Source organism: Erigeron canadensis, chromosome 3 (assembly GCF_010389155.1).
Source record: "Erigeron canadensis isolate Cc75 chromosome 3, C_canadensis_v1, whole genome shotgun sequence".
NCBI lineage: Eukaryota > Viridiplantae > Streptophyta > Magnoliopsida > Asterales > Asteraceae > Erigeron > Erigeron canadensis.
In genome coordinates this window covers 39,526,534-39,552,805 of record NC_057763.1, presented here as the reverse complement: position 1 = coordinate 39,552,805, position 26,272 = coordinate 39,526,534, and the positions used below count along the sequence as shown (strand labels likewise).

The window sequence follows — 26,272 nt, the reverse complement described above, 5'->3', positions numbered from 1 at the left end:
CTTAAACGTGCACGTGACATGGCAACTTAAAGAGTCTAGTGAACTAGATTAATAAGCCATACAAACATGCACAATACAATACGTCTCAAAACATATCATATCATATCATTTCATTTCATTTCATTTCATATCATAGGGACTGCATATCAGGCCTCAAATGTCATTTACATAGCCCATATCACCTCCCATGTATCCCGATTACCCATAAACGATCAAGATATCAAATGGAAGCTATTATAAGATAACCATCTTTTGTTGAACCCTCAGCATGTCAAAGTAGTGTATTTTACCTCTTAGAAGCGTACAAAATGATAACGTAAGTTACCGAGCTTTGCAAGTATTCCCGATTACCTATAATCATTAAACGACATAATAAGCTAAACAAGTACCTACTTACTTTTGTTCATGAATCAAGCCTAAGTATCTATAAACATGACCCATGACAAGGCTTGATGCATCGGACATTCGATTAATACTTTAAAGCTTACAAAACTCGACGAAACTCGACATTCACTCACTAAATTAACCATTCTGGAAACTTGACATCACAATCATCTTTTAAAAACATAACCATTAGAAAGTAGACTCTCTTACGATTCCGTGGATAGCTTATTTGTTAAAAACGGAGTTACGGTTCAAAAGTTATGGCCATTTGAAAATTCCGTCGCTATTGCGTCGCAACTACCAAGTTGCGTCGCAGCTATGTGTCACTGGTTTCCAGTTGCGCCGCAGCTTAGTAGCTGCGCCGCAGCTAGCCCCGATTCTGCACAAACCTCATGTTTAACCTCCAAAACTTAACCAAACATACCCCAAACGACCTCAAACCTTATGAACGACTTTTAACCCTTAAAATTCATCATTTTAAGACTCTAATGATGTCATGAAAATAACCCTTAACATCCAATTGATTTGCAACACAACAACAATCATTTTAGGTTACCAAATTGATCGAAACTCATGTTTTTGACTCCAATCAACCCTCTAAAGACCTAGATCAGTTATGAATCGAATCAAGGGATTGAAAGGACATAAAATCAATGTTATTATACCTGGGATACCTGGAGATTACAAAGAGAATATAGAAACTTGATCAAAACACTCTCGAATCAACCAAACGAAGATGAAATCGAATAAGGAATTGATTATGGCAATGGGGAATGGTTAGGGCTCAAAGAGGAAAGGATAATATGAGTAATTAGAAGCTAATGACCTGCTCCAAGACCCTAATCCCGTTTTTTAGTTTCCACCTATGTTAAAACTAGTCCTTAGGCTTCCTTATGGCTCATATTTAGTTCAAAACACCTATTGGGAATACTTACAACACATTAAACACTTTAAGCACATCAAAAGGCATATAAAACATATCTTTAGCACTTTAGCACATTAATCATTAAGGCGCTAAAGCCTGACACATATAACACATTAAACACATATAGTCATTAAATCATTTATAGGCTTAACGGACACGTAATGTTGACTTAACGACTCAGGTCAATTGTTAAATAAAAAGTTTGGGATGTTACAGTATAATAATTAACAATATAATGAAGATATTTTGATAATATATCAAACTGAATTGATGGAGTTGATATTATATTAAACGAGATGGTTGAATCTATATTTGTGATATTGTATTTTACTTTTAAGTTGTGGCATTTATGTTATTCGATTGAAGGGCAATATGATAATTTTATGTTATTTGTAGTGTTCATCCAGACTGTTATCAAACAACATTTTAACATTCAGAATCATATTCATTCAGAGTTATTGAATCATTCAGGACTTTTAATCATTCAGCATTAAATCATTCTGATTTATCAAACATACCCTAAAAGAGTGATATACATTCATAGGAATGTTGATTTTATTAAATAGATAAATGGGAGATTTAAATATATCTCCGCTTTTAAGTCATAATTATATATTTTCTCAAAATGTAATGTAAGTTTACAATGTATATATACATCTTTAAAACATATCATGGAAATAAATGTAATTTGATCTTAAATCACATTTTGGAAATAAATATAATTTTACCTCAAAAGTAAAAGATATATGTAAATTCTCACACATGCAGTAAATATACATTCTAATTTCAATTTCATTAGAATCTATCATAATATGTGAATCAATAAACATTTCACTCATTATCAAAATGGAAAGACTGGCCCGGTGATTCCAAAAAGTTGGTAGCGAAAGCCAAATAAACAAATCTCGTAGATAAACTACTGCATGGACACGAAACCGTCTCATATCATGACACATATGTATGCCTTTCACCATCACAATATTCAACATTTCAACATCGTTGTCATTATAGATAATCACATTAGTTGTGGATCAATTCGATTCGATAGCGATACATAATTAAATTCAATATGAATTTGAGTATCAAAATTTGATGCTTACACGATATATTCTAATTCCAATTTCTATACAATGAACTGATAAAATAAAATCCACACAGTCTCAAATTCCAGAATCAAAATTAATCGATGGCGTCTTCAACTAAATTGAGCAGAACACACAGTATGCGAGAGCGCGTTGAAGACACGCTTTCCGCTCATCGTAATGAAATTGTTTCTCTTCTTTCCAGGTTATTTTAATTGATTTAGCAGATTTTGGCTCATTTTTTTAGGAGATCGATTTCTGTATGTATCTTCTATATATGAATAACTATTATCTTCTAATTATTTATATACTCGTATGTGTGTATGTATAGGTATGTAGCGCAGGGGAAGGCTATACTGCAACCTCATCAAATACTTGATGAACTTGAGAATATAATAGGTGATGATGCTTCACGTCAAAAGCTTATTGATGGTCCTTTTGGTGAAGTTTTGAAAACCTCTCAGGTAATATTATTTATGATAATTTGATGATTGACTGATTTAAGTCTCTGATATCGGTTTCGGTATCGTTTAAGTCGCTTCATGCTTGTGATTCAGCATTGTAAAGTTCGTGACATTTCATTTTTCACATTTGCTACTATATATACATATTAAGGGTTTAGTTGTGGAAAATGTTTTATAGTTTTCAATTCTAATCTTTTAGAAAATGGAAAATTTTGAAAATGCATTCAAAATTATATATAAAAAAAAAATGCTATTTTCATTTTCCATATGAGAATACATATTCTAATCTACTTGGTGGATGGGTGGGAGGTGACCGAAAGGAGGAGCGGGGCCGGGGGTTAGGGGAGAGTTAAAATAATTCGAGGTTTACAGCATTTGTGAATGGATAAAGAAAATTGGAAAAAAATAAAATTGTTTTTTGTTTTCTTGGAATTTTTATTTTGGAAAACTATGATTTGATCGCGTTTTCTGTTTTCTATTTTTCTTGAAAAACAAAAGTGGAAAACAAAGGGTGTAGTCCCCAACTAAACGCCCCCTAAACTTTTAGTTCATTGATATTGTAAGCATCTGGTTAAGTATTCGTTAATAAACGGTTTTTTGTCTTTGATGATGTGGCAACAATATAAGTTGTTGTGTCATCAAAACTGGAGCTAAGTTACCGTGTGTGCAAGTTATAAAATGTATTATACTACAGTAGCAAGTTTGATACAGAGGAGTCGATTTGAAAGTTTCATATACACAACAGCATAATTCGATACATTTTCGTGCACGTAGTGGCCCTTTTCCTTATTGCATAGGTGAGAGTGTTTTCATGTAGTGATATTGTTCTCTATTAATTGATTAAGTTGGTTTATTACTGATCACTCAATTTCACTAATCCAGAAAAAGAACATGATATTTGTGGATATATTCAAAATATATAATGGTAACTATATTACGGTGTACTATTAGTTTGTGTCTAAAATAGGATTAGTACATGAGTATAGTCATCATTGATCCCAAACTTTTCTATAGTACTGTATTTATTATGCTTCAGATGATCTGAACCAGCAGCAGGCATGCCCATTTGATTCATGTAATTAGGAGATTCTGAACTATGCTCTCAGTTTTTTTTTTTTTTTTACACTTTACTTCTTTGTTGTTGCTTCTCATTTTCCCTAAGATAATTTTTGGGTGCAATGATAGGAATGCATAGTTCGGCCTCCATTTGTAGCTTTAGCTGTTCGTCCGAGACCAGGTGTATGGGAATATGTGCGTGTAGATGCATATCAACTAAGTGTGGAGCAGCTGTCTGCTTCAGAATATCTCGTCTTCAAAGAAGAACTTGTCGGGCAGTAAGTTGTTGAAATAGCTTTCAAGTGTCACAGTTAATGCATGCAAAAGGCTTTTAAACACTTGTTCCAATTTGTTACACAGGTATAATAGCTCTTATATACTCGAGCTGGATTTTGAGCCATTCAATGCCTCATTTCCTAGACCAACTCGCTCTTCATCAATTGGCAACGGAGTTCAGTTCCTCAACCGTCACCTCTCTTCTAGCATGTTCCGCAACAAAGAGTCTCTGGAACCACTCCTTGATTTCCTACGCACACACAGACATAACGGGCATGTTAGTTTCTTGTTTAGAACTTCCCTTGAACACAAGAATTGGAATGGTAGCAGGACAACATCTTTAACTTTCTTAAGTGATGTGTAGGTAATGATGTTGAATGATCGGATACATAGCATGACTAGACTTCAGTCTTCCTTGGCCAAAGCAGAGGATTATCTTTCTAAGCTGCCTTCTGATACTGCCTATTCTGAGTTTCAATATGAGTTAGCATCTCTCTCAACCACCACTTGAGATCTTCTATACTTTTCTTTCTTTTATGTTTTCTAATTTAATAAAAATACAGATTGCAAGGAATGGGTTTTGAGAGAGGATGGGGAAACAATGCTGAAAGAATCCTCGAGATGATGCATCTTCTCTCGGATATTCTTCAAGCCCCGGATCCTTCCATTCTGGAAACTTTTCTTGGTAGAATACCAATGGTCTTTGACGTTGTCATATTATCAATACACGGTTACTTTGGGCAAGCAAATGTTTTGGGCTTGCCGGACACTGGTGGTCAGGTACATTTATTTACAGTAAATTAAAAATCTAAAGTTTGAACTTTGTTGACCAATTTTCTTTGCTTGCCGTTGAATACAGATTGTATATATACTGGATCAAGTCCGTGCCTTGGAGAATGAGATGATTCTTAAATTAAAGCATCAGGGACTGGATATCAAACCTAGAATTCTAATTGTACGTATGAGTATGAAAGTCAATTCACCTTTTTTTTGCTGAATTTTCATGCATCTATGAAGTTCCCCGTATGGTTCCAGATTTCCAGTTTCTGTATGCATATTGTTTTCTACAAGCTTTCCCTTTAAAAATTAATCTTATATTGTTTTAACTTCTCATTTAAGGTGACTCGGTTAATACCTGATGCAAAAGGTACTTCTTGCAACCAGCGATTGGAGAGAGTAAGCGGAACTGAACACACACATATATTACGTGTCCCTTTCAGGACTGAGAAAGGGGTACTACGTAAATGGATCTCAAGGTTTGATATATGGCCTTATCTGGAGAAGTTTACAGAGGTAAATCAATCTACCAAAATAAGTTTTTTTTATAACTTTTTACTGATCAAATGTTAGATAGCACCATTTTTCTTTGGAGTCATATGACAGCATCTTATTGGTACCTTTTGAAGAAATTGATAACAGAGAGACAATTGGTCGATGTTTTGGTGATCAAAGTTTTCTTATTGATACTTTCAAGAACAATCGATCATGTACATATATAGAAGAGAAAGAGCTAATAATCAGCCTCTAAAGTAGGCAACAAATATATGGACTCAAATAAAATAAGACTAAATATAACTAAGATACGATTGATATCTCCAATATTCCCCCTCAAGTTGGAGCATGAAGATTCGTAATGCCCAGCTTGTCGAGCAGTATCAAAAGTCACTGACCGCCGAGAGACTTGGTGAGTAAATCGGCAATCTGAAGATGAGACTCGATGGAAGCAGGCAAGATTTCCCTTGATTCAACACGTTCTCGAACAAAATGACAATCCATTTCGACATGTTTGGTTCTTTCATGGAAAACTGGGTTGTTGGCGATATGACGAGCAGCTTCATTGTCACAAAATAACGTGGTTGGACCATCTGGTGCTGTTTCGAGTTCAGTGAGAAGCCAACGAAACCAAAGGGCTTCACTAACTGTGGCTGCGATTGATCGGTATTCCGCTTCAGCAGAGGATCGTGAAACAACGGACTGTTTCTTTGATTTCCAAGAAACGGGGGCACCTCCAAACAAAAGAAGATAACCTGTACGAGAACGCCTAGTAAGAGGACAACCCATCCAGTCAGAATCACAGTACGCTACAAGCTGCAAACCTCCATCTTTTGGTAACAGAATCCCTTGGCCTAAAGTGGTCTTAAGATAACGAACAACTCGTGTAGCTGCATCAAGGTGCGGTTGTCTTGGATCGCCCACAAACTGGCTCAAAACACTGATTGCATACGCTATGTCGGGTCGAGTAGCTTGTAAGTATAAGAGACGTCCTATCAAGCGACGATACTGACCCGCATCAACCCAATGTTCATTTTCTCCCTTGTCTAACTTCAGCCCCTGTTCCATGGGGAAAGCACTAGGTCGACACCCTTCGAGTCCCATGTCACGTAGTATATCGAGAGTGTATTTTCTTTGACTAAGTACTAGTCCCTTTGCTGTTCGAGCAACTTCAATGCCCAAAAAATACTTCAAGGCTCCAAGATCCTTTATAGTAAAACGTTTGTGTAATTCATCTTTTGTGGCTTGAATCTTGTTCTGGTCATTTCCCACTATGATCACATCATCTACATAAATGAGGACAGCCACATAGAATGTCTCAAGTTTATATATAAACAAAGAAGCATCTGCAACAGATTGTTTGTATCCCATTTCTAACAAAGCTCCGGTGAACTTTTGATACCAATTTCGGGATGCTTGTTTGAGACCGTATATGGATTTTCTAAGCCGATAAACACGGGTCTCTGCTTTTCTTTGGAAACCTTGTGGGATCTTCATGTATACTTCTTCATCTAAGTCTCCATGTAAGAAGGCATTGTTCATATCAAGTTGTTGTATGAACCAATCCTTTTTAACCGCTAAAGCTAATAACGTCCTCATCGTCACAAGCTTGGCAACCGAGGCAAAGGTGTCATGGTAATCAACGCCTTCTAGTTGAGTGAATCCTTTTGCAACAAGCCGCGCCTTGTATCGTTCCACCTCGCCATTTGGTTTGTGTTTGACTTTATAAACCCATTTTGAATCGATTGCCTTCTTTCCAACGGGTAATTCTTGAAGATTCCACGTGCCATTTTCTTCTAGTGCTTTGATTTCTTTGGCCATGGCTTCTTGCCAATGCTTATGTTGTGAGGCCTGTTGAAAGCTTTTAGGCTCATGAACCGATTCGATAGCCGAAAGAAAAGCTTTGAGGTTAGCACTGAAATTATCATATGAGATATAGTGAGCTAAGGGATGTACCGTAGAGGATGCTTGATCTGAAGTCGGGTTTGCATGGTCTATGGAAGGTGGGAGTTTCACGACATAATCTTTTAGCCGTACCGATTGAGATCGAACTCTTCTGGGTCGGGGCTCTCTAACTTGTTCTTCCGTTTCATCATCAATGTTGTGGATGACAGGTGGTAAGTTCTCTTCTTCTGGTTCGTTATCAGTTGTGTTTGAAGCCTGGGATTGGTCGAGCACTTCTTTGTTGGGCTGGTCATTTTCTACCGCAGCGGGTGTGGTTCCCCCTGTCAGCCAATCCTCATGGTGATGAAACTTTGAAATTTCTGGTGGTTGTTCACTCTTGGGATCGTGTACCTCTGAGAATGGAAACTTGTTTTCAAAAAACTCGACATGTCTTGAGACGACGAGTTTGTGTAGTTCGAGGTCGTAAATGTGATACCCTTTTGTTCCATAAGGATATCCAAGAAAAACCCCAGGTCGCCCTCGTGGCTCAAACTTGTCTCCCTTTGTATCATAATTCCAATAATATGCCAAGCACCCAAATATTCTTAGGTGACTGTAATTCGGGGATTTTCCAAGAAGTATCTCGTAGGGCGTCTTGTTCTTCAAAACCTTGGAAGGAATCCGATTTATTATATAGGCGGCTATCATTACGCATTCCCCCCAAAATTTAACTGGAAGTCTTGCCTCAAACCTAAGTGCTCAAGCCATTTCTAAAAGATGTCTATGCTTTCGTTCAACAACCCCATTTTGTTGTGGGGTGTGTGGACACGTAGTTTCCAAGATAATTCCTTGATTTCCATAAAACTCTTTCATTTGATTAGATGTAAATTCTCCACCATTATTACAACGAATTAGTTTAATCTTTTTTCCAAATTGTCGCTCAACCAAGTTATGAAAGTTGATTAAGCACATGCTTGCCTCACTTTTATGTTTAATTAAGTAAGCCCAAACTGCCCTACTATAATCATCAACCAAAGTGAGAAAATAGTTTGCACGTGATAAAGATGGTGTTCGGTATCCTCCCCAAATGTCACAATGCACCATGTCAAAACAATCATTTGTCTTAATAAAGCTATTAGGAAAAGGTTTCTTAGTAAGTTTTGCACGAATACAAGAATCACAAAAAACATTGTCTGAACCAAAACTAACATCCTTCAAAAAACCCACATTAGAGAGTTTTACTTGTGACGAGTGTCCAAGTCTTTTATGCCATACTTCTGAAGTGACTGCTAAAGCTTTCCTCCCTCTTCTCATGACTCCCATTCGATATAGACCATTAACACAATTACCCGATCCAATCAAGCTCCTCGTTTCCAATCCCTGTATAACAAAAAAGTCGGGAAAGAAGGTGATTGCACAATGCAATTCCTTAGTTGCCTGACAGATAAAAGATTACATTTAAAATTAGGAACAAACAAAGCCCCGTGTATCTTTATTCCTCCCTCTAGGAATACTTTACCATTTCCCTTTACAGGAACATGTATCCCGTTAGCAACAACAACGGGCATTTCTTTTGAGTCTAAAGTAATTTTGTCGAACACTTCTTCTTCATAAAACATGTGTTCGGTTGCACCAGAATCCATTGCCCCCCAATTACCCTGATCGTCAGACATACCTGCCATGTTGGCTTGTGGTGACGGCTCCTCTTGAGGGTGACTTTTGCTTCCTCCAAAAAGCTTTAAAAACATCCCATACTGTTCGTCTGTTAATCCGGGTATAGGACTCTTCATCGATTCTGCTAATCCCGCTTTTGGTTTGAAGTTTTCTTTCTTTGCTTTTCCAGGCCACCAATCGGGATACCCAATGCGTCTGAAACATCCCTCTCGATTGTGTCCATCACGCTCACACCACGTGCAATGCTCTGTTTTGCTATCCTTCTCAATTTTCTGCCATGATTTCACCTTTTGCTGCTGGTTATCCTTGCGATTATTCTGAAAAGTCTGGAAGGCCGCTGGTTCAGTGACGATCTTCTTGCCAGTGGTGACGTTTCTTTGTTGCTCGTCCTCTGCCACCATGTGATACGCATTGCTTAGACTCGGTGTTGGCTTCATTGCTAGTATTTGCGTCCGAATGACTGCAAACGCGATATCAAGACCCAAAAGAAACTCATACAAACGCTCCTGTTCTTTTAATTCCACCAGCTTTTTTCCAATTCCACACTCGCAACCACTACAAGAACAGGTGGGAGTAGGCAGCACTGTATTGATTTCATCCCATATTCGTCTAAATTTCGTGTAATATGCTGAAACTGATGTCCCGTCTTGTTTGGTGATGCTGAGTGTTTGTTTCAATTCATAAGCCCTCGGTGCACTTTCCTTTCCGAAGCGCTCGATCAGATCATTCCAGATTTCGGTTGCAGTGTTAGCGTATTTAACACTGGCTCGAATCTCCTTATCCATGGCTGTGGTTAACCAACCCTTCACCATGGCATCACATCTCATCCAAGCCGTATACTCCTTGCTTGAACTTTCTGGCTTAGGAAGAGAGCCATCAACGAAACTGATTTTGTTCTTGGCGAACAAAAAATTCGACTCTCTTGTTTCCAATCAATGAAATTCTGATCGGTTAGGACATCATTAACCTGCATCTGCCTTGGATAATCCGAGGGATGAAGATACAGTGGCGAATTTAGATCGATCGACTCCGCCGCCCGCCATAATCGTTCTTGAATTGAGAATTTTAATTTTTGATCTTTTGCTCTGATACCATGAAGAAATTGATAACAGAGAGACAATTGATCGATGTTTTGGTGATCAAAGTTTTCTTATTGATACTTTCAAGAACAATCGATCATGTACATATATAGAAGAGAAAGAGCTAATAATCAGCCTCTAAAGTAGGCAACAAATATTTGGACTCAAATAAAATAAGACTAAATATAACTAAGATACGATTGATATCTCCAATACCTTTTGATTTTAGTTATGTTAAGGATGCATGTAACAGAAGTTAAGGTATAACAAACTGTCAATATTATTTTGTATCTTAATATAAATATTGGTTCATTATTAGGATGCAGCAAGCGAGATCTCTGCTGAGTTACATGGTACCCCAGATCTTATCATTGGAAATTACAGTGACGGAAATCTTGTTGCTTCTTTGTTATCTTACAAAATGGGAGTAACACAGGTATGAAAGAGGAACCCATTAAGTTCTGATAAAGTGCTGAAGTTTAATAACCAAAATTCTTGACAAATGCAGTGCAACATTGCTCATGCTTTGGAAAAAACAAAGTACCCGGATTCTGATCTATATTGGAAGAAATTTGATGAGAAGTATCACTTTTCTTGTCAATTTACTGCTGATCTTCTGGCCATGAACCATGCAGATTTTATTATCACCAGCACATACCAAGAGATTGCAGGAACGTAAGTCCTATGGATGATAGTTTGGTACTGAAACTTGTAAGGGTTTTTTGTAGCTAAAAGAAACCATGAATTTTCTTTTAAAAAACATTATGAGAGTTTATTAATCACAGCATATTTCCAAAATTAATAGTGTCATCCTACAAGATGGTTAAACATGTATTCGTGTCGGTCCTTCCATGATATGTACAAGGTGGGGAAACCAAACATGCATTTGATATATCTGGTAGCTACTTCTATATGTTAGCCTGGCTCGTACTTATCCAAGTGAAGATACACAATATTAAAGAATGGAGTTCATCAGTTAATCATCATGTCATTACTGTTTTTTTTTTATATCTGCATGCCAGTTTGCTTAATAACAATTTAATTGGGAGTTGTTTGATAGTTGCTTATTCGGTTTTATATATCCTTTTCAGAAAGAATACCGTTGGACAATATGAGAGTCACTCATCCTTCACTCTCCCAGGCCTCTACAGGGTCGTTCATGGTATTGACGTCTTTGATCCGAAGTTTAACATTGTGTCTCCAGGGGCAGATATGACCATATACTTCTCATATACCGAGAAGGAAAAAAGACTAACATCTCTTCATAGTACAATCGAGAAGTTGTTGTTTGACCCTGAGCAGAATGACGACCACATGTAAGTCATTCTTTGATGTCATTCCAATAACTTTTTCTTTCTTTCATGCTAACAAATTTTAGAGGAATTAGCGATGCTATCGAAATCGTGACTAAACTTAATTGGATAATGAGTCAATCAATGGGGATGTTCACAAGAACTGTCAAACAATAATGTTATCAATGAGCTGTTTGCTCCAAATAGTTGAGTTTGAAATGGTCTAATCTATATCGTCATTTTCCTTGAACTCATACAGCGGAAATCTGAGTGATCGGTCCAAACCCAAGATTTTTTCTATGGCAAGACTCGATCATGTGAAAAATATCACGGGTCTGGTTGAATGGTATGCCAAGAATAACAAGCTCAGGGAACTAGCAAATCTTGTTGTGGTTGCTGGTTACAACGATGTGAAGAGGTCCAGTGACAGAGAAGAAATTTCTGAAATCGAGAAAATGCATGATCTTTTCAAGAAATACAAATTGGATGGTCAGGTACGATGGATTTCAGCCCAAACAAACCGTGCTCAAAATGGTGAACTTTATCGTTATATTGCTGATGGAAGGGGCGTCTTTGTACAGGCTAGTACTAAAACTTATCCCTTCATATGCCCTACTGATTATATTGGTTCCATCTTAATAAAAAAATTCTCGTCTCTCTGGTATTCTCAGCCAGCTTTTTATGAAGCTTTCGGGCTTACAGTTGTGGAGGCCATGACTTGTGGCCTTCCAACATTTGCTACTTGCCATGGTGGTCCAGCAGAGATAATTGAAGATGGTGTTTCAGGTTTCCATATTAATCCATATCATCCAGATAATGCAGCAGTCACTATGGTGAAATTTTTCCAGAAATGCAAGGAAGAACCAGATTACTGGGTGAAAATATCTGAAAGTGGGCTTAAAAGAATATACGAAAGGCAAGTATCTCATCAAAACTGATTCTTGTTCGACAATTGGACAAATAACTAACTTCAGACTTTTGTAATGTTATAGGTACACTTGGAAGATCTACTCTGAACGTTTAATGACATTAGCTGGAGTTTACAGCTTCTGGAAGTATGTCTCGAAACTTGAGAGGCGCGAAACTAGGCGATATCTTGAAATGTTCTACATTCTTAAGTTCCGTGATTTGGTAAGCTTTATGCCTTTTAATGGTCTAGTAGGCCATTAAGTCATTAACTTGTACTTTCCATTCTGATCTACCATCAGATATCAATCAGTTTTCATGTTCTTTCACTTGTTCTAACATGACCCAACAAAACATTATCTATGTTGTCACTTGGTAATAGAGGCTGCACTTTCCACTCAGTTACAGGTGAATGGATCGATCTCAGCGCACAGTTAAATTGTCAATGGGTGAAGTAAAAAAAAAATGAAATTAGCTAATTGCATTGTGTAAAAAACTGCTCAAAAGTATGTTTTTGATTTTGCCGTCGAAAAAAAAAGTTGGTTTTGATGCATATTTTTTTTTACTCGATAGTAAATTGTATTCTTACTGAAAGAATATAACTTTTTAGTCATATTGGCACACAATTAGTGTAAAAAAATTAAATAAAAAGTGAACCCCGTCTATTACCAAACCTCGTGACCCGCCCATGTTGCCATCTCGGCTTGCTTGGTTCATCAAGCCTACTTGTTGGGAGTTTACAATAATGCATTTGTCTTGAGTACAAGATACAAGCTCCAGTTGACCAATGTTTTAATTTACTTCTGATCCAAGTTCTTTACTTACACAACAAACAGCAATATAAACTTCACAGTTAATGAGGATACTACATCCGAAACATATGTTCAACTTTATTTGTTTCTATATCTGTTGATCTTGAAAGCCAATATGAACTTCAAAAGTTGGTGATTGTGACGTACTACTATTTATGTTAACTTAGTTTTACTATGGTGTCAGGTGAAATCAGTTCCACTGGCTGTTGATGAGCCTTAGGATGTAAGCCATAAAGGTAGCCGTAGATTGCACTACGACAGACTTGGGTGAGCTTCCATCGTATCATTCAACTTGAATAAAGTTTAAATTCGTTACATATGCAAAGTTATTATTTGTGCTTCTATAAATCAATTTGGGAGTGTCATATAGTTGTTTATATTCGTATGGCTCTAATGAACCGTTTTTAACCACTCTTCAAGGTGCTGCATGCTTTTAGAACAATTTATTAATGAACACTTGCTATAAGGATAGCACTTGAGGTTCTATATATATATATAGGGTGAGGATCCTGGAAGAAGGTGTCTTAAGGAGAGAAGGGAGAGAAGGTCCTATTAGCTAATCAGAACGCGACATGTGGCAAAATTTAAAAAAAAGCGCGGTGGCAATTTTGTAAATAAATGTAAGTTTTGTGAAGCTTGGTCAGCTTGCAATCTCAGTGGGTTGGGTCAGCTTGAGTTGGATCAGTTTTGTTTGGTTCAGTTTGATCAGTCAGCTTGGGTCTGGGTCAGCTTGGGGTCATGTTAGGTTTAGGCCAGCTTGGGTCAGCTTGGGGTTGGGTCAGTTTGGGGTCTGGGTCATCTTTGGTCATGGTTGGGTCAGCTTGGGGTCTGGGTCGGGTCAGTTTGGGGTCTGGTCAGGTTGGGTCAGCTTAGGGTTGGGTCAGCTTAACACAATTTACACATAATATACACAAATGTAGATTATGGGTTTTAGGTCAGCTTGGGGTCAGGTCAGGTTAGGTCAGCTTGGGTCAGTTTGGGGTCTGGGTCAGGGTTGGGTTAGCTTGACACACAATCTACACAAATGTAGATTATGGGTTTTGGGTCAGTTTGGGTTCTGGGTTGGGTCAGCTTGGGTTCTGGGTTGGATCAGCTTGGGTCAGGTTGGGTTAGCTTGGGGTCTGGTCAGGTTGGGTCAGCTTGGGGTTGGGTTAGCTTGACACAATTTACACATAATCTACACAAATGGATTAATCTACACAAATGTAGATTATGGGTTTTGGGTCAGCTTAGGTTTTGGGTTGGGTCAGCTTAGGGTCTGGTCAGCTTGGGTCAGCTTGGGGTTGGGTTAGCTTGGCAATTTACACATAATCTACACAAATGTAGATTATGGGTTTTGGGCAGCTTGGGTCACGTTGGGTCAGCTTCGGGTCTGTGTCAGGTTGCATCAGCTTGGGTTCTGGGTTAAGTTGGGTCAGCTTGGGGTCTGGTCAGGTTGGGTCAGCTTGGGGTTGGGTTAGCTTGACACAATTTACACATAATCTACACAAATGGATTAATCTACACAAATGTAGATTATGGGTTTTGGGTCAGCTTAGGTTTTGGGTTGGGTCAGCTTAGGGTCTGGTCAGCTTGGGTCAGCTTAGGGTTGGGTTAGCTTGGCACAATTTACACATAATCTACACAAATGTAGATTATGGGTTTTGGGTCAGCTTGGGTCACGTTGGGTCAGCTTCGGGTCTGTGTCAGGTTGCATCAGCTTGGGTTCTGGGTTAAGTTGGGTCAGCTTGGGGTCTGGTCAGGTTGGGTCAGCTTGGGGTTGGGTTAGCTTGACACAATTTACACATAATCTACACAAATGTAGATTATGGGTTTTGGGTCAACTTGGGTCACGTTGGGTCAGCTTCGGGTCTGTGTCAGGTTGAATCAGTTTGGGTTGGGTTCTGGGTCAGGTTGGGGTTGGGTTGGGTCAGCTTGGGGTTGGGTTGGGTTAGCTTGGGGTTGACCAAGCTGACCAACCAAGCTGACCCAGAACCTGAGCTGACCAAGCTGACCACCCAAGATGACCACCCAAGATGAACACCCAAGCTAACCCAGAACCAGACTGACCAAAAGTTTGATTTATTTACAAAAATGCCACCGCGCAATTTTTTTTTAAAAACGACGTGTCACACTCTGATTGGTTAATATAACCTTCTCTCTCTTCTCTCCTTAACACACCTTCTTATTTGATCTATATATATACACAAATTGAATTGAGCATTGTTGTTATATTAGTCTTAAAACTCTCACATGTTATTCATCAAGATAAACACAGTCCTTTATTGGAATAATATTTTGACTGAGTAACGTGTATTGTAGGATGGTTTATAAGAGAACATATTTTTTTAGTAGTATGACGTTCTAATGTCCTTACAAAAGTAGTAAAGTTCGAATCTCCTTAGATTGTGAGGGTGGTTAGAGAAAGTATTCGAAAACAGTCACGTCATACCTTAATTAGATCATATACATTTGATTCATATATATTTTCCTCTCGGTTAATCCAACAAGAAAAACCTTCCATTATTATACTTGAATTATTTGAAGACTTTAAGTTAATTGATTGTGACAACAGGATAGGAATGTCGTGTGGTCTCCTTAAAGTCCTTTGCTTTAGTTGTTCACGTTAACAATGAACTGGTCTTTGTTTGATACCCATTTTTCCGGTATACAAATCTTTGCGAGACCCATTTTAATATCTTATCTGACATACACTGGAAATTTGCAGCCTTTTAACCACGTGATACGCACACTCCCTCATCCTTTCTCTGTTGCTTTAAAGACTTTGATGGGTCAAATCGTTGGGCTCCACGCCAACGGTAATACTATAATCCCTACTACAGTACTCCCCAACATTTTTATATTTCTTGGAATTATTATCCTATCCACCTCTTTCCAATTATAATGGTAGCTGTCTACATTTGTCATTTTGCTATTTCTTCACAAGTGTAGCCTTGCTAACCCATGTTTTCATTCAAAACAGTTGTTCTTTGTAAGAAACAAATCATACTATCTTCAATGCTATTTTTAGACGTTTAAACTTTTAACGATGAAATTATCTGCCATATATATATTTTTAAAAAGTTTAATTATATTTTTAAGCATATAAACATTTTTACGTATCTTTACCTATATTAAAAAAATTCTATAAACATATCCTCATGTAAGGACATACAACAACATAGGGCATCATTGGTTTTGAGAATACTTCGATAGTACAAACATATTCTTAATTAAGGATATTAGGGACACAGAGTGGTGAGCGGCTTCAAGGAATTTACGGGTGACACCAACGGTAACACCACCGTTGATAGTGGATTTATGGCTAGGCGGTTTGGGTTGAGGACTTAATACTCGGTGAGCATAAATGGACAGTGAGTATTGAAAAGAGTATGGGGGGATCAATGATTATAAAAGAGTGAGAGAGAGAGAGTGTGTGAGGATATGAGAGAATTTTTATGATTGGAGAAAAAATTAGAATGGTTGAAAGTTTATGGAACGTCAGTGAAAATGATTGTGAGGGTTGTTAGGGTTGAAAAATTAAAGTAAGTTGGATGAATGTTATTGGATAAATTGGGAAGGTTGTAAAAAAAAAATTCACACTTCGTGTCCTCTTATACTCATTCTTGCACCACTAGTTAAAACTTAAAAGACCACGGAAACAATCATAAGTGTCATTGTGTTTAATATTCATATATCGAATACTCTCTTATACCACCATCTATAAGGTCATGGGTCACTCGCAATCTCTATCTCTCACTTTTCTTATATCTTCCACAGTTCCACATCGTTCTATCTCTAATCTATTTCTTTACAAGCAATGTGTATCTTTGGTGTCTACTTTTCTAAGATGCATTTTTAATCATCTTTTACGGTCTGTTAACGTTGTAAATTAGTTATTTTAAAATGCTAATTTTTGTACTTTTTCTTGTGAAGTAATGACAAGTATGTTTTGTTCTTTTCCTGATACTAGATGCTTTTACTATCGTATTGTCTTGATTGTATATAATTAATGAGATTGGCTAACTAGTACCACTAGTGCACTAGTTAAGAAACATTTAATAAAGCATTTAATGAAGTCTAACTTTCTTAAAATATGAAAATATGTATTAATTGTTTATTTAAAAATAGAAATTGTTAGATTGAATTAATACACATTAAATATAATTTTTAATTAATAAAGAAATAACAAGTTTATTAAATGCTTCTTAACTAATATACTAGAACACTAGTTAACAAACCTCTTTATATATAAAAGAAAAGGGTGGCTAAACACTTCCCATAGCACAGAAAATGACAGAAATGAATCTTTGCTCAAACATTTTCAAAGCAAATCATATGGTAAAAGCAGAGGAAAATTAATAGTGACTGAACATATTCCCAAAGCAGAAAATGAGTCAATGAATAGATTCCCAAAAATAATGTCATGGCTTGGCCAATTGTACTTCTTGAAGAAAATAGGATAATCCAATAATAATAATTTCTAAAAACATTCATGCCAATACATTCGGCTAAAACTAATAACGCCGGTTCTTGCACGTCTTACATTTGCATTGAACTATGCTAAAGCAAATAAAAAAGACTCACTTAATAATAATAATATATATAGTTATATATATAGATATATGCGTATCGCATTTTTAGTCTCAGGGCTCGAGGAATTTTGGTTTTCCATTACCTCAAATAAACCCCACAATAGTAGTAAAATCAAGACTCTAAAATTTAGTCAAACAATTAATCTTCTAAAGTTGCCCAAATGAGTGAGCCAAGTAAGACAACGCACCAACAAGTGGTGCGTTGATGTAAGTAGCCGGTTCGGATTGGAAATAATCCGAACGGACATCTGGGAAGTGGTCATGCTCGTCCGGTCCACCGACCACTGCCCCGATTAGTATGTTCGGGTTAGGGGTATTGGAATGCATGATCGAAAAGCCCGACCCACATTCGATTTTAGCAGGATGTGCAGAAATGGAAGGCAAAGATGATCCTCTGTGGTGAATCCTTAGTGGGTATCTTGCACCATATCCAACCATGTAAGACATCTTCAATGGATTATCTCCCAATAAGTAGTCAACCTGTTTTTTTGCGATGGACCGAAGTCGTTTTGGGGTAACAATTGAGCCACCACAGTTTACTACCTTTTTGGCTTGGGTTAAGTACTTGGCATAGGTGACTAGCAAGAATGAAGTAGAAGTCACATATTGCATATTTGAGTCATCCATCTTGAATAAAAGACCACCTATAATTAATTATAAGTAAAACATAATTAGTCACTAACTTAGTAGCAAAATCACATTATTGATTTATTTCTCCACAAGATTAGACAAATTAAAAAACCTGGGGTGTATTGAGATTGTGAGGAGGATGCTCCTGGAATTAGTGAACATATGAAGTTATCAGCATGACCCTTGTAGTCATGAAGTGATTGCAGCTTTTGGACTAAAAATGCCTGTTAAATACGAGTATCATAATTATAATACATTATTTTTAGATTAAAAGGTATGAAATCTATAAATAAATACTCGTAGAATAAATATTCTAATAAAATAGGATGCTTTACCTTGGATAACAGAATTCTGGCACCAGCATGCTTGTTGTCCCACCCAAAAGTATTATCAGTCTCACCAGCACCTAATGTTTGGCCATTGGCTTGAATGTAATTTAAGTATTTTGGGCTTCTTGTGGCTTTATGTAACCATGCTGCTCCCCACAACAATTCATCCTTCATTTTTCATTCAAGTACTTAAATATATTAGTTTTTATTTCAACATCCATACTTACATTATATATAACACTCCAAAAATGTCACTATCTCAAAACAACGTTATACTTTTTTGTTAGATTATGTTTGATTACCTCATATCCAGAATAAGAGCAATAATAAGGGCAGACAAAATTCTTAAGCCCATTGCTATATGAACCTCTATACTTATCAGCAAACTGAAACACCTGTTATTACCACATGAAACAAATGTTGATAATTTTATTTCTATACTTGAAAAATGCAACAATAAAGCAACAAAGATTAAAAATGGTATTTTGTTTTTTACCCTGATGGCCCTGTTAAGGAGAAGCTTAGAGTAAGAGCGGTCAGACTTTCTAAAAACCAAAGAAGCAGCAGCTAGAGCAGCAGCTGTTTCTGCAGCCACCTCTGTTCCAGGGGTATTCCTGTCAATCTTTATAACTGTTCTTGGAGTGTCCATATCCTCAGGTCTCTCCCAGCAAGCATGATCCTTTGTTGCATCACCAACCTAATTTTTTTCCCCAACAAAAATCTTAAAACTTTAGTACTAAAAAAAAAAAGTTATAAATGTATGTATGTATAATTGTATATATATATGAAATGTACCTGAACATATATAACATCTGGTTCTGCAGTAGCTTTGAGTAAATAATCAGTAGCCCAATAAATGGCTTCTTTAGCATTTCCCAACTCAGATTTCATGAGGCCTCCAAATTCAAGCACACTCCATGACAACATTGTGGTGGTGAAAGCCATTGGAAACCCAAATTTCACATTATCCCCTGCATCATAGTACCCTCCTACTAAATCCACCTGCATTCTCATATTTTTACCAATTTTAGTAAAAATAAACAAACCCCCTCCTTTTATGTTGGTCTTCTTTATGTTAATTTTAGTAAAAATATACATACTAAATGGACCTACATTGTTAAATTTTTAACCAAACTTTTAACTAAAAACAAAAACCCATTTCAAATCTTTAAAATTTAAATCCCGCCATTGGCAAGGTACACGCTTTATGTGAAGTGACAAATAATATATTTAAAAAGTTGTTAAATAAGGAAAAATGACATACTTTCATGGCTGCACCATCAGAAAGACCAGAGTCTTTCCTCCAAGTCATCCTCTGGTTGGGTGGAAGTCTGCCTGACCTTTGGCCTTCAAAGAAAATAAGAGATTTAGTGAGGGCGTCTTTGTAGTTATGAGAGGCGACACGGCGGGTACGGTGGCCGGGGAACGCCGTGGTGGCGGCGGAGAAGAGGGTGACAATCAGGAGAAAGTGGTGGAGAAAAGAGGAGAAAGAAACGGCCATTTTTTTCAAGGCTATGTTTCTTCTCCTGTGTTGAAAGAGAGAAAATGTGCCAAGTGTGGAAAAAGAGAGTGAGAAAGTGGTTTTATATACTCGTAAAAGGGAAGAAAATTATTATTTTTTTCTTATAAAGTTCTTTTTAACGTTCTGGTATCGTGTAATGATGGTAAATGATCACTATACAATAAAATTTTGTGATACACAATAATACATATATTAAATAGTTATACAGTACAATTGTTAGATGCATGTATTAGGGTGGGGGGTTGTTTTCTTAGTCCTCCCATCCTTGATTTTTCTTCTCCTCCCATCTCCTCCCCCTAATGCTAGGAGCATCTCGCCACCCCTCTCCTCCCCACCCTTTTATATTTAATTTCATTTCTATTTATTTTTAAAAACTGAAAATTTTATTTAATAATTAAAACACAAATAAAACACAATCTTATTCAAACAAACAAAAACAAGTAAAAACATACAACTTAATCAACATAAACATCCAACTAAGGCATCGGTCATCCGTACTTCTCACAAATGTCGCGTTTCTGCGCCAAAACCATCTCCAACATCCCCCCGCTGAGGTGATCGTGTGGCCTGATCACGAAGTCCATATCGTTATGTCGCTGTTGCATCTGGACCATCCGTGTCATCTCCTCCTCCTTTTTTTTCCTAGCCTCCTCTGCCGCCATATAGTTATCCATCATCACCCTCTGCATCTGCATCTTGTCCTCCCGAATTCGCTTTTTATCTTCGTTGTCGCATTTCAACTCAGCGACCATCTTTAAGAATTCTTCAGATGTGGTGGAAGCGGATGTAGACGGTTGCTTACCCTTAGCTCTACGACGGGGTGGCACGGGTCTAGCAGGATGTACTGGTGCATTATCCATGTCGTTCCCACCCTCCTCTTCTTGCTCCAACTGCTCCTCATTCAAGTCAATATGGACCGATGCCTCCCCCGATGAACGTACATGGACCGACCCTTCCGTTCTTGCCCTTTTGCTACCCGACTCCTCACAAATCCCCTCCAAAGTAAGAACCTCCGACCACTTCGGCCCATCCCTCAAAACTTGTCACGCCTCTACATGCGGAAAACCGAACTTGTTATTGTATTTCCGCATATACAATGCCACGGCCGCCTTAAACACATCCTCGTCACTTTGACCACTCGACATCTTACTTTTCTTCGCATTGTAGATACCACAAAAACCCGACACCTTAAGCTTCAAATCCTTCCATTTCGACCGACACATTTCCGGGGTACGTCCCGAATCACGTTTCAAGTGTTCATCCATCTGAAACTTCACCTTCCCCCAAAACGAATTGGCCGTTTGGGCGTTTCCGGTGTATGGATCCTCGAAAACGTTTAACCAAGCTTTTGCCAAACACTTTTCTTCATCCTTCCCCCATCCACGACAATCTCTTTTACCTTTAGTCGCTTTAACCGAGACTTGGGTCTCGGGTATTGCTTCCTCTTCTTCTTCTTATTCATCTTGAACCTGTTGATGATATTGTGATGATGAACCACCCACGAATTGCGAAAACCCGGGTTGACTTTCATTCGAGAAATTCGAAAACCCGGTATTCGTTTGTTGGACACTTGACACCGAACCGAACTGAAACCCGAAAAACGGTTTGAAATTTCTAACTAACCGAACCGAACCGAACCGTTTACAGCCCTACTTGACGGGGTGGTTGAGAAAAACAGTGGGTCCATTCCACTAAGGAAATCATCAACGGATTGTAGCCGATACGTATTTTCGAAGGTGTCTCTTTGCGAAGGAGGAGGTGGTGGCATAACATCGTGGTTGTTTGGATGTGGTGGATTTCTACGTTTTTTGGGTAGATTGGAGAAATTTGGGTCTTTTACTTTCTTTCCCCTATTCATTTTATTGATTTTTGATGGTGTAGATTGAAAAACAAAAAAAAAAAAAAAGAAGAAGAAAGGGATGAAACGGCGAGAATAGAAGGAAAAAAAAAAGAAAGAAAATCAAAAAGAGAAGAAAAAAAGAGAAAGACGTTTGGATATGGGCCCCATTTTTTTTTGTAACGGTGGAATAGGAGGCACCAACACCGGCACCACTGTGTCCAACTTGCTCCCCACCCAACCGGTACCGGGGGGTTGGCGCGGTGTGCCAACCGATACCGGCCCCCCTACTCACTCCGTCCAGCCTTATGGTGTGTGACAAAAAATTTTTGTAAGGGATCACCTCCTTTTCATGACTGAGAGTGATGATATTAATACAAACAATTTTGATATATTTATCATAAGATATGATAATTTATGCATACTGTATAACTGAATGATTTACAGGTAATGATAAATATATCAAAAGATATAATAAGAATATCATTATTCTTTAGTGATATTTAACGCCCACCTATAAAAAAAAGTCCCAACGGGTAACATTAGGAATATCATTATCCTTTAGTGCAGGGGAAGTGATATTAGTACCATTTGTCTTGGTAGATGTACCACCACTGTGCAATACTGACTTGTATAGTCCGCTGTAAAACTTGTATTTTGTTATACATCCATCAAAAACAATGGTACCAATATCACATCCCTTAGTGCAATGCTCATGATTTCATTCTGAGGGGCAAGTTACAAATTATGTCAAATACATTTAGGAAAAGAGGGCTTTGTATAATACTGTATATATATATATATCCACAAAAAATCGAGAGTTCAAACCTCTTGTATGGCGTAATCAATATCTAAATATCTATATGCTATAAGACATTTAAACTAATGATTTATTAACCAATCAAATTGCTCAATTTTATCAAATTGATTATCGCTTATGTCATCATCTAGATTAACTACAAATTAAAAATTCTAATAATCATTATTCAAATATATTATTATATTAATATTTATATTAATTTGTAGAAAAAGTCTCATTAGTTTACACCTTTTTATTTTCCATCAATACTTTACAATTTTTAATCCTGGATACTTAATTTATATTTATTTTTAGCCATCAACTTGAGAGATTTTTTTAAAATTAACAATCATTAAAATATTATAAAAATTTCAACATATGAAATAATTGTCTACAAAATTTTATTTCAAAATCAATGACTTATTAACAAATAACAAATATCAGATTAGATTTTTATAAATCATAAATATTGATATATATTTTAATATTTAATATAAATACAATTTGAACTCTAGATAAATGTCTCAAACATAATATTAAATGATGATATACAACATCGTTATCCTAAAAACAATAAAAATCACTGAACATGGGACGATCATAAAACAAAACACGATTTACAACAGAGGGTTACTTGAATACTAAATCCAAATCAATATGAACTCCATTTAAGATTCATTTCATCTCTCAATAAAAAAAAGTACATAATTTTCTCCTTTTATATATATATTAATTTTGCGTATTAATGTTTAAAGTATATAGTTATCACTCAAATAAAAAATCTTAGTTGTTATCAAAAATATAAAAATAATCTTAATTGTTATTTAATTGTCATAGGATAGGTGATTTAAAATAAACTTATGCGTATTATGTGCTTGCATCATGATCAAATACATATACTTGAATGTCAAGTACATATTCACAATTATGTTTATATTTTAATTCTTAATTATTTTTCATAATAATATCACATTATGAGTATATCTGGTTCAAAATATTGTATACTAGAGAAATCATTATAGCATGTGCCTTGTAGAAACGACAAACAATTACATCAATATGTCTCGGCTAATAATGACAGTGACAATCCCATGATTATTGTATTATAATTTGCAAAATATAACACTTAGAAGCGTATATCGTTAAAATTAAAAGCTTTCATGATTTAAATGTATGAAAATCTTATATTCACAATATTGTAAATCTCGTGTTCAATGTTAGACACGGGTTTAAAATCTAGTTCAAACTAATAGGGCATATCAATTTCATTGAAGTGTATTCAAAAAACAAAAATAACAGAGAAACAGCGTGATGTTTTACACTTCAAGTTTTACTATCGGTGATCATAAATTGTGGTATTATTACTTACAATTTTCCACTAAAAAATGGTTCATCGGATTTCTTTTACTATGTTTTGCTTCAAAGTAGTCCCTAAAATTTTTCAACTAGCTAAGGATAAATCATTACCTAATACGAGAAATAAACAATTTGATATCAAGGTCTCATATATACTTTCAAAAATAACAAATACACCTTTCATTATTGCGTATTTTAATTTTGAAAGCCTTTTTAGCTACATAGTGCTAATGTGAGAGATTAAATCTTGATTTTCTCTTTAAAAATAGAGAAGTCTTTACTAAGTGAGTCAATTCTACATGTGTATGTCAATATATGGATGTTGTGATTTAGGTATGTCTCTTTGCTTATAAAACTTTAAACATATTTATACTTTGGTTTTGATCGAGGATTCGAGGGTAATGATGTCTAATATAGCTATATAGTCCTGGGAGGTAGTAGTGGTTGTTGGAGGTGATAAATTGAGAATTTAGTACAATGATGAATTTGTTTTTAAAAAATACATCTATACAAAATGAAAATTTTTTAAGTATATTACACAAAGTAAACTACTCATAAGTAAGTACACTGAAACATTTGATAAAAGATAAATAAAGTATTTTGTTTATACAATGAATTAGGTTAAAGGATTTGGAAGTGTTTGATGGGTTGGACGGCGATTCCCTGTTGGTAGGAGTCTTCTTCCCTTGTACGCTGGTTTAGTTATGTTTAGATCTCTTAGGGTTTTGCCCGTGGATCGTGTATGTGTTTTAGGGTTTTTCCCGTAGTAGGCATAATGATAATGATTAGGGTTTTCCCCCTTTTATAGCTGCTTTTTTGTGGAGAATAAGTCTCTCACGCGTCTTTTATCTTTGGTAACGATCTCTTTTATTTAAGGAAGTGATATGATCGTATCTTTTCGTGTTTATCTTCTTTTCCCCAGGCTATGTGATATCCTGGGTGACCTTTAAGCCTACCTAGGGTGAGGCTTTATTCTGGGTGACGGTGGGTACACCATCAAGCCCCCCAAACTAATAATATGATATGCCAAGATCATGTTGTTAGTCTTAGCTGAAGATGTAATGCTAGCCATCCTTCCCCCTATTTATGGGGGGTTCGTGACTTATTCCCCAAGTAGGGTTTTTCGGGCCGTGTATATCACTTCTAAGAATAAGGGATTTGATTTGATCTTCTTTCCTAAGATATAGGATTCTTGATAAATGCACATCTTTTCCTTGTTTATCGAGAGTGAAGCGTACCCTTCAAGCGTACCCTGCGTGTTTGCATCTGGGAGTCCGCTGTCTTTCAGAAGGCATTCATCGGTTGGATCATAGTCATGTTCTCGGATTCTTCATCCGATTATTAGGTTTTGTACTCGGATTCTTCATCCGGTTTTTAGTGGTATACTCGGATTCTTCATCCGGTTTTTATCGTGTGTTTTATTACCCGTTTCGTAATATTAGCTGTTGGAGCTGTCATCTTTTGCCTTTATTGCTTCTGGTAATTGCAGGAAGCAATGTTCATAAATAATGTCGCATTCGCTTCCATTATCGATATATACTCTTCGTACTGATATATCGAATATTTGTGCTTGTATTATTAACGGATCTTTGCTGGCTTTTTTGTCTCCCAAAACTGGAAAACATAGATCTCTTGACTGGATTTGCGAGTCTTCTGGATCTTTTCATTTCATGATTGCTTTATTAGGATCTTTGCCGGCATACATTATCGAGATCTGAGTATCGAAACATGGAATCTGACCGTTTTTGTGATTTTTGTGAGAAAAATTTTCTGGATTTTGACCCTTTTTGGTGCAAAATTTTATGGATTTTAACCTTTTTTTATGCAGGTTGTGGTGATGAGTAGCGATTGTCCCGATGATGGCGCCAATTGTTTGTACAATGGATTAGGTTAAAGGATTTGGAAGTGTTTGATGGGTTGGACGGCGATTCCCTGTTGGTAGGAGTCTTCCTCCCTTGTTCGCCGGTTTAGTTATGTTTAGATCTCTTAGGGTTTTGCCCGTGGATCGTGTATGTGTTTTAGGGTTTTTCCCGTAGTAGGCATAATGATAATGATTAGGGTTTTCCCTCTTTTATAGCTGCTTTTTTCGTGGAGAATAAGTCTCTCACGCGTCTTTTAT

General features: G+C 36.7%; 3 protein-coding genes across 4 annotated transcripts; 1 reads left to right on the top strand and 2 right to left on the bottom strand.

Moving 5' to 3' along the window:
• The first annotated feature begins 2,418 nt into the window (after positions 1-2,418).
• LOC122590987 (sucrose synthase 2) lies at positions 2,419-26,272 on the top strand. 2 transcript variants are annotated; one of them, XM_043763167.1, is made up of 16 exons: positions 2,419-2,596; positions 2,723-2,855; positions 4,041-4,189; positions 4,272-4,464; positions 4,552-4,670; positions 4,751-4,967; positions 5,047-5,142; positions 5,307-5,480; positions 10,416-10,532; positions 10,605-10,771; positions 11,188-11,412; positions 11,648-11,969; positions 12,060-12,304; positions 12,381-12,519; positions 13,291-13,373; positions 25,982-26,272. In XM_043763167.1, the coding sequence occupies exons 1-15, from the start codon at positions 2,496-2,498 to the stop codon at positions 13,324-13,326; spliced, it is 2,433 nt and encodes an 810-aa protein (XP_043619102.1). In that variant the 5' UTR covers positions 2,419-2,495; the 3' UTR covers positions 13,327-13,373; positions 25,982-26,272. The 2 variants fall into 2 exon arrangements, with proteins under 2 accessions (XP_043619102.1, XP_043619101.1); XM_043763166.1 differs by lacking the exon at positions 25,982-26,272 and adding an exon at positions 15,814-16,132.
• On the bottom strand, positions 17,531-20,213 carry LOC122590988 (endoglucanase 17). Its single transcript, XM_043763168.1, has 7 exons — positions 19,904-20,213; positions 19,435-19,641; positions 19,136-19,336; positions 18,942-19,034; positions 18,646-18,807; positions 18,423-18,534; positions 17,531-18,324 (listed from the first exon to the last, which is right to left on the bottom strand). The coding sequence occupies exons 1-7, from the start codon at positions 20,138-20,140 to the stop codon at positions 17,828-17,830; spliced, it is 1,509 nt and encodes a 502-aa protein (XP_043619103.1). The 5' UTR covers positions 20,141-20,213; the 3' UTR covers positions 17,531-17,827.
• Positions 20,650-22,019, bottom strand: LOC122592116 (glutathione S-transferase T3-like). Its single transcript, XM_043764326.1, has 3 exons — positions 21,785-22,019; positions 21,217-21,611; positions 20,650-21,156 (listed from the first exon to the last, which is right to left on the bottom strand). The coding sequence occupies exons 1-3, from the start codon at positions 22,017-22,019 to the stop codon at positions 20,650-20,652; spliced, it is 1,137 nt and encodes a 378-aa protein (XP_043620261.1).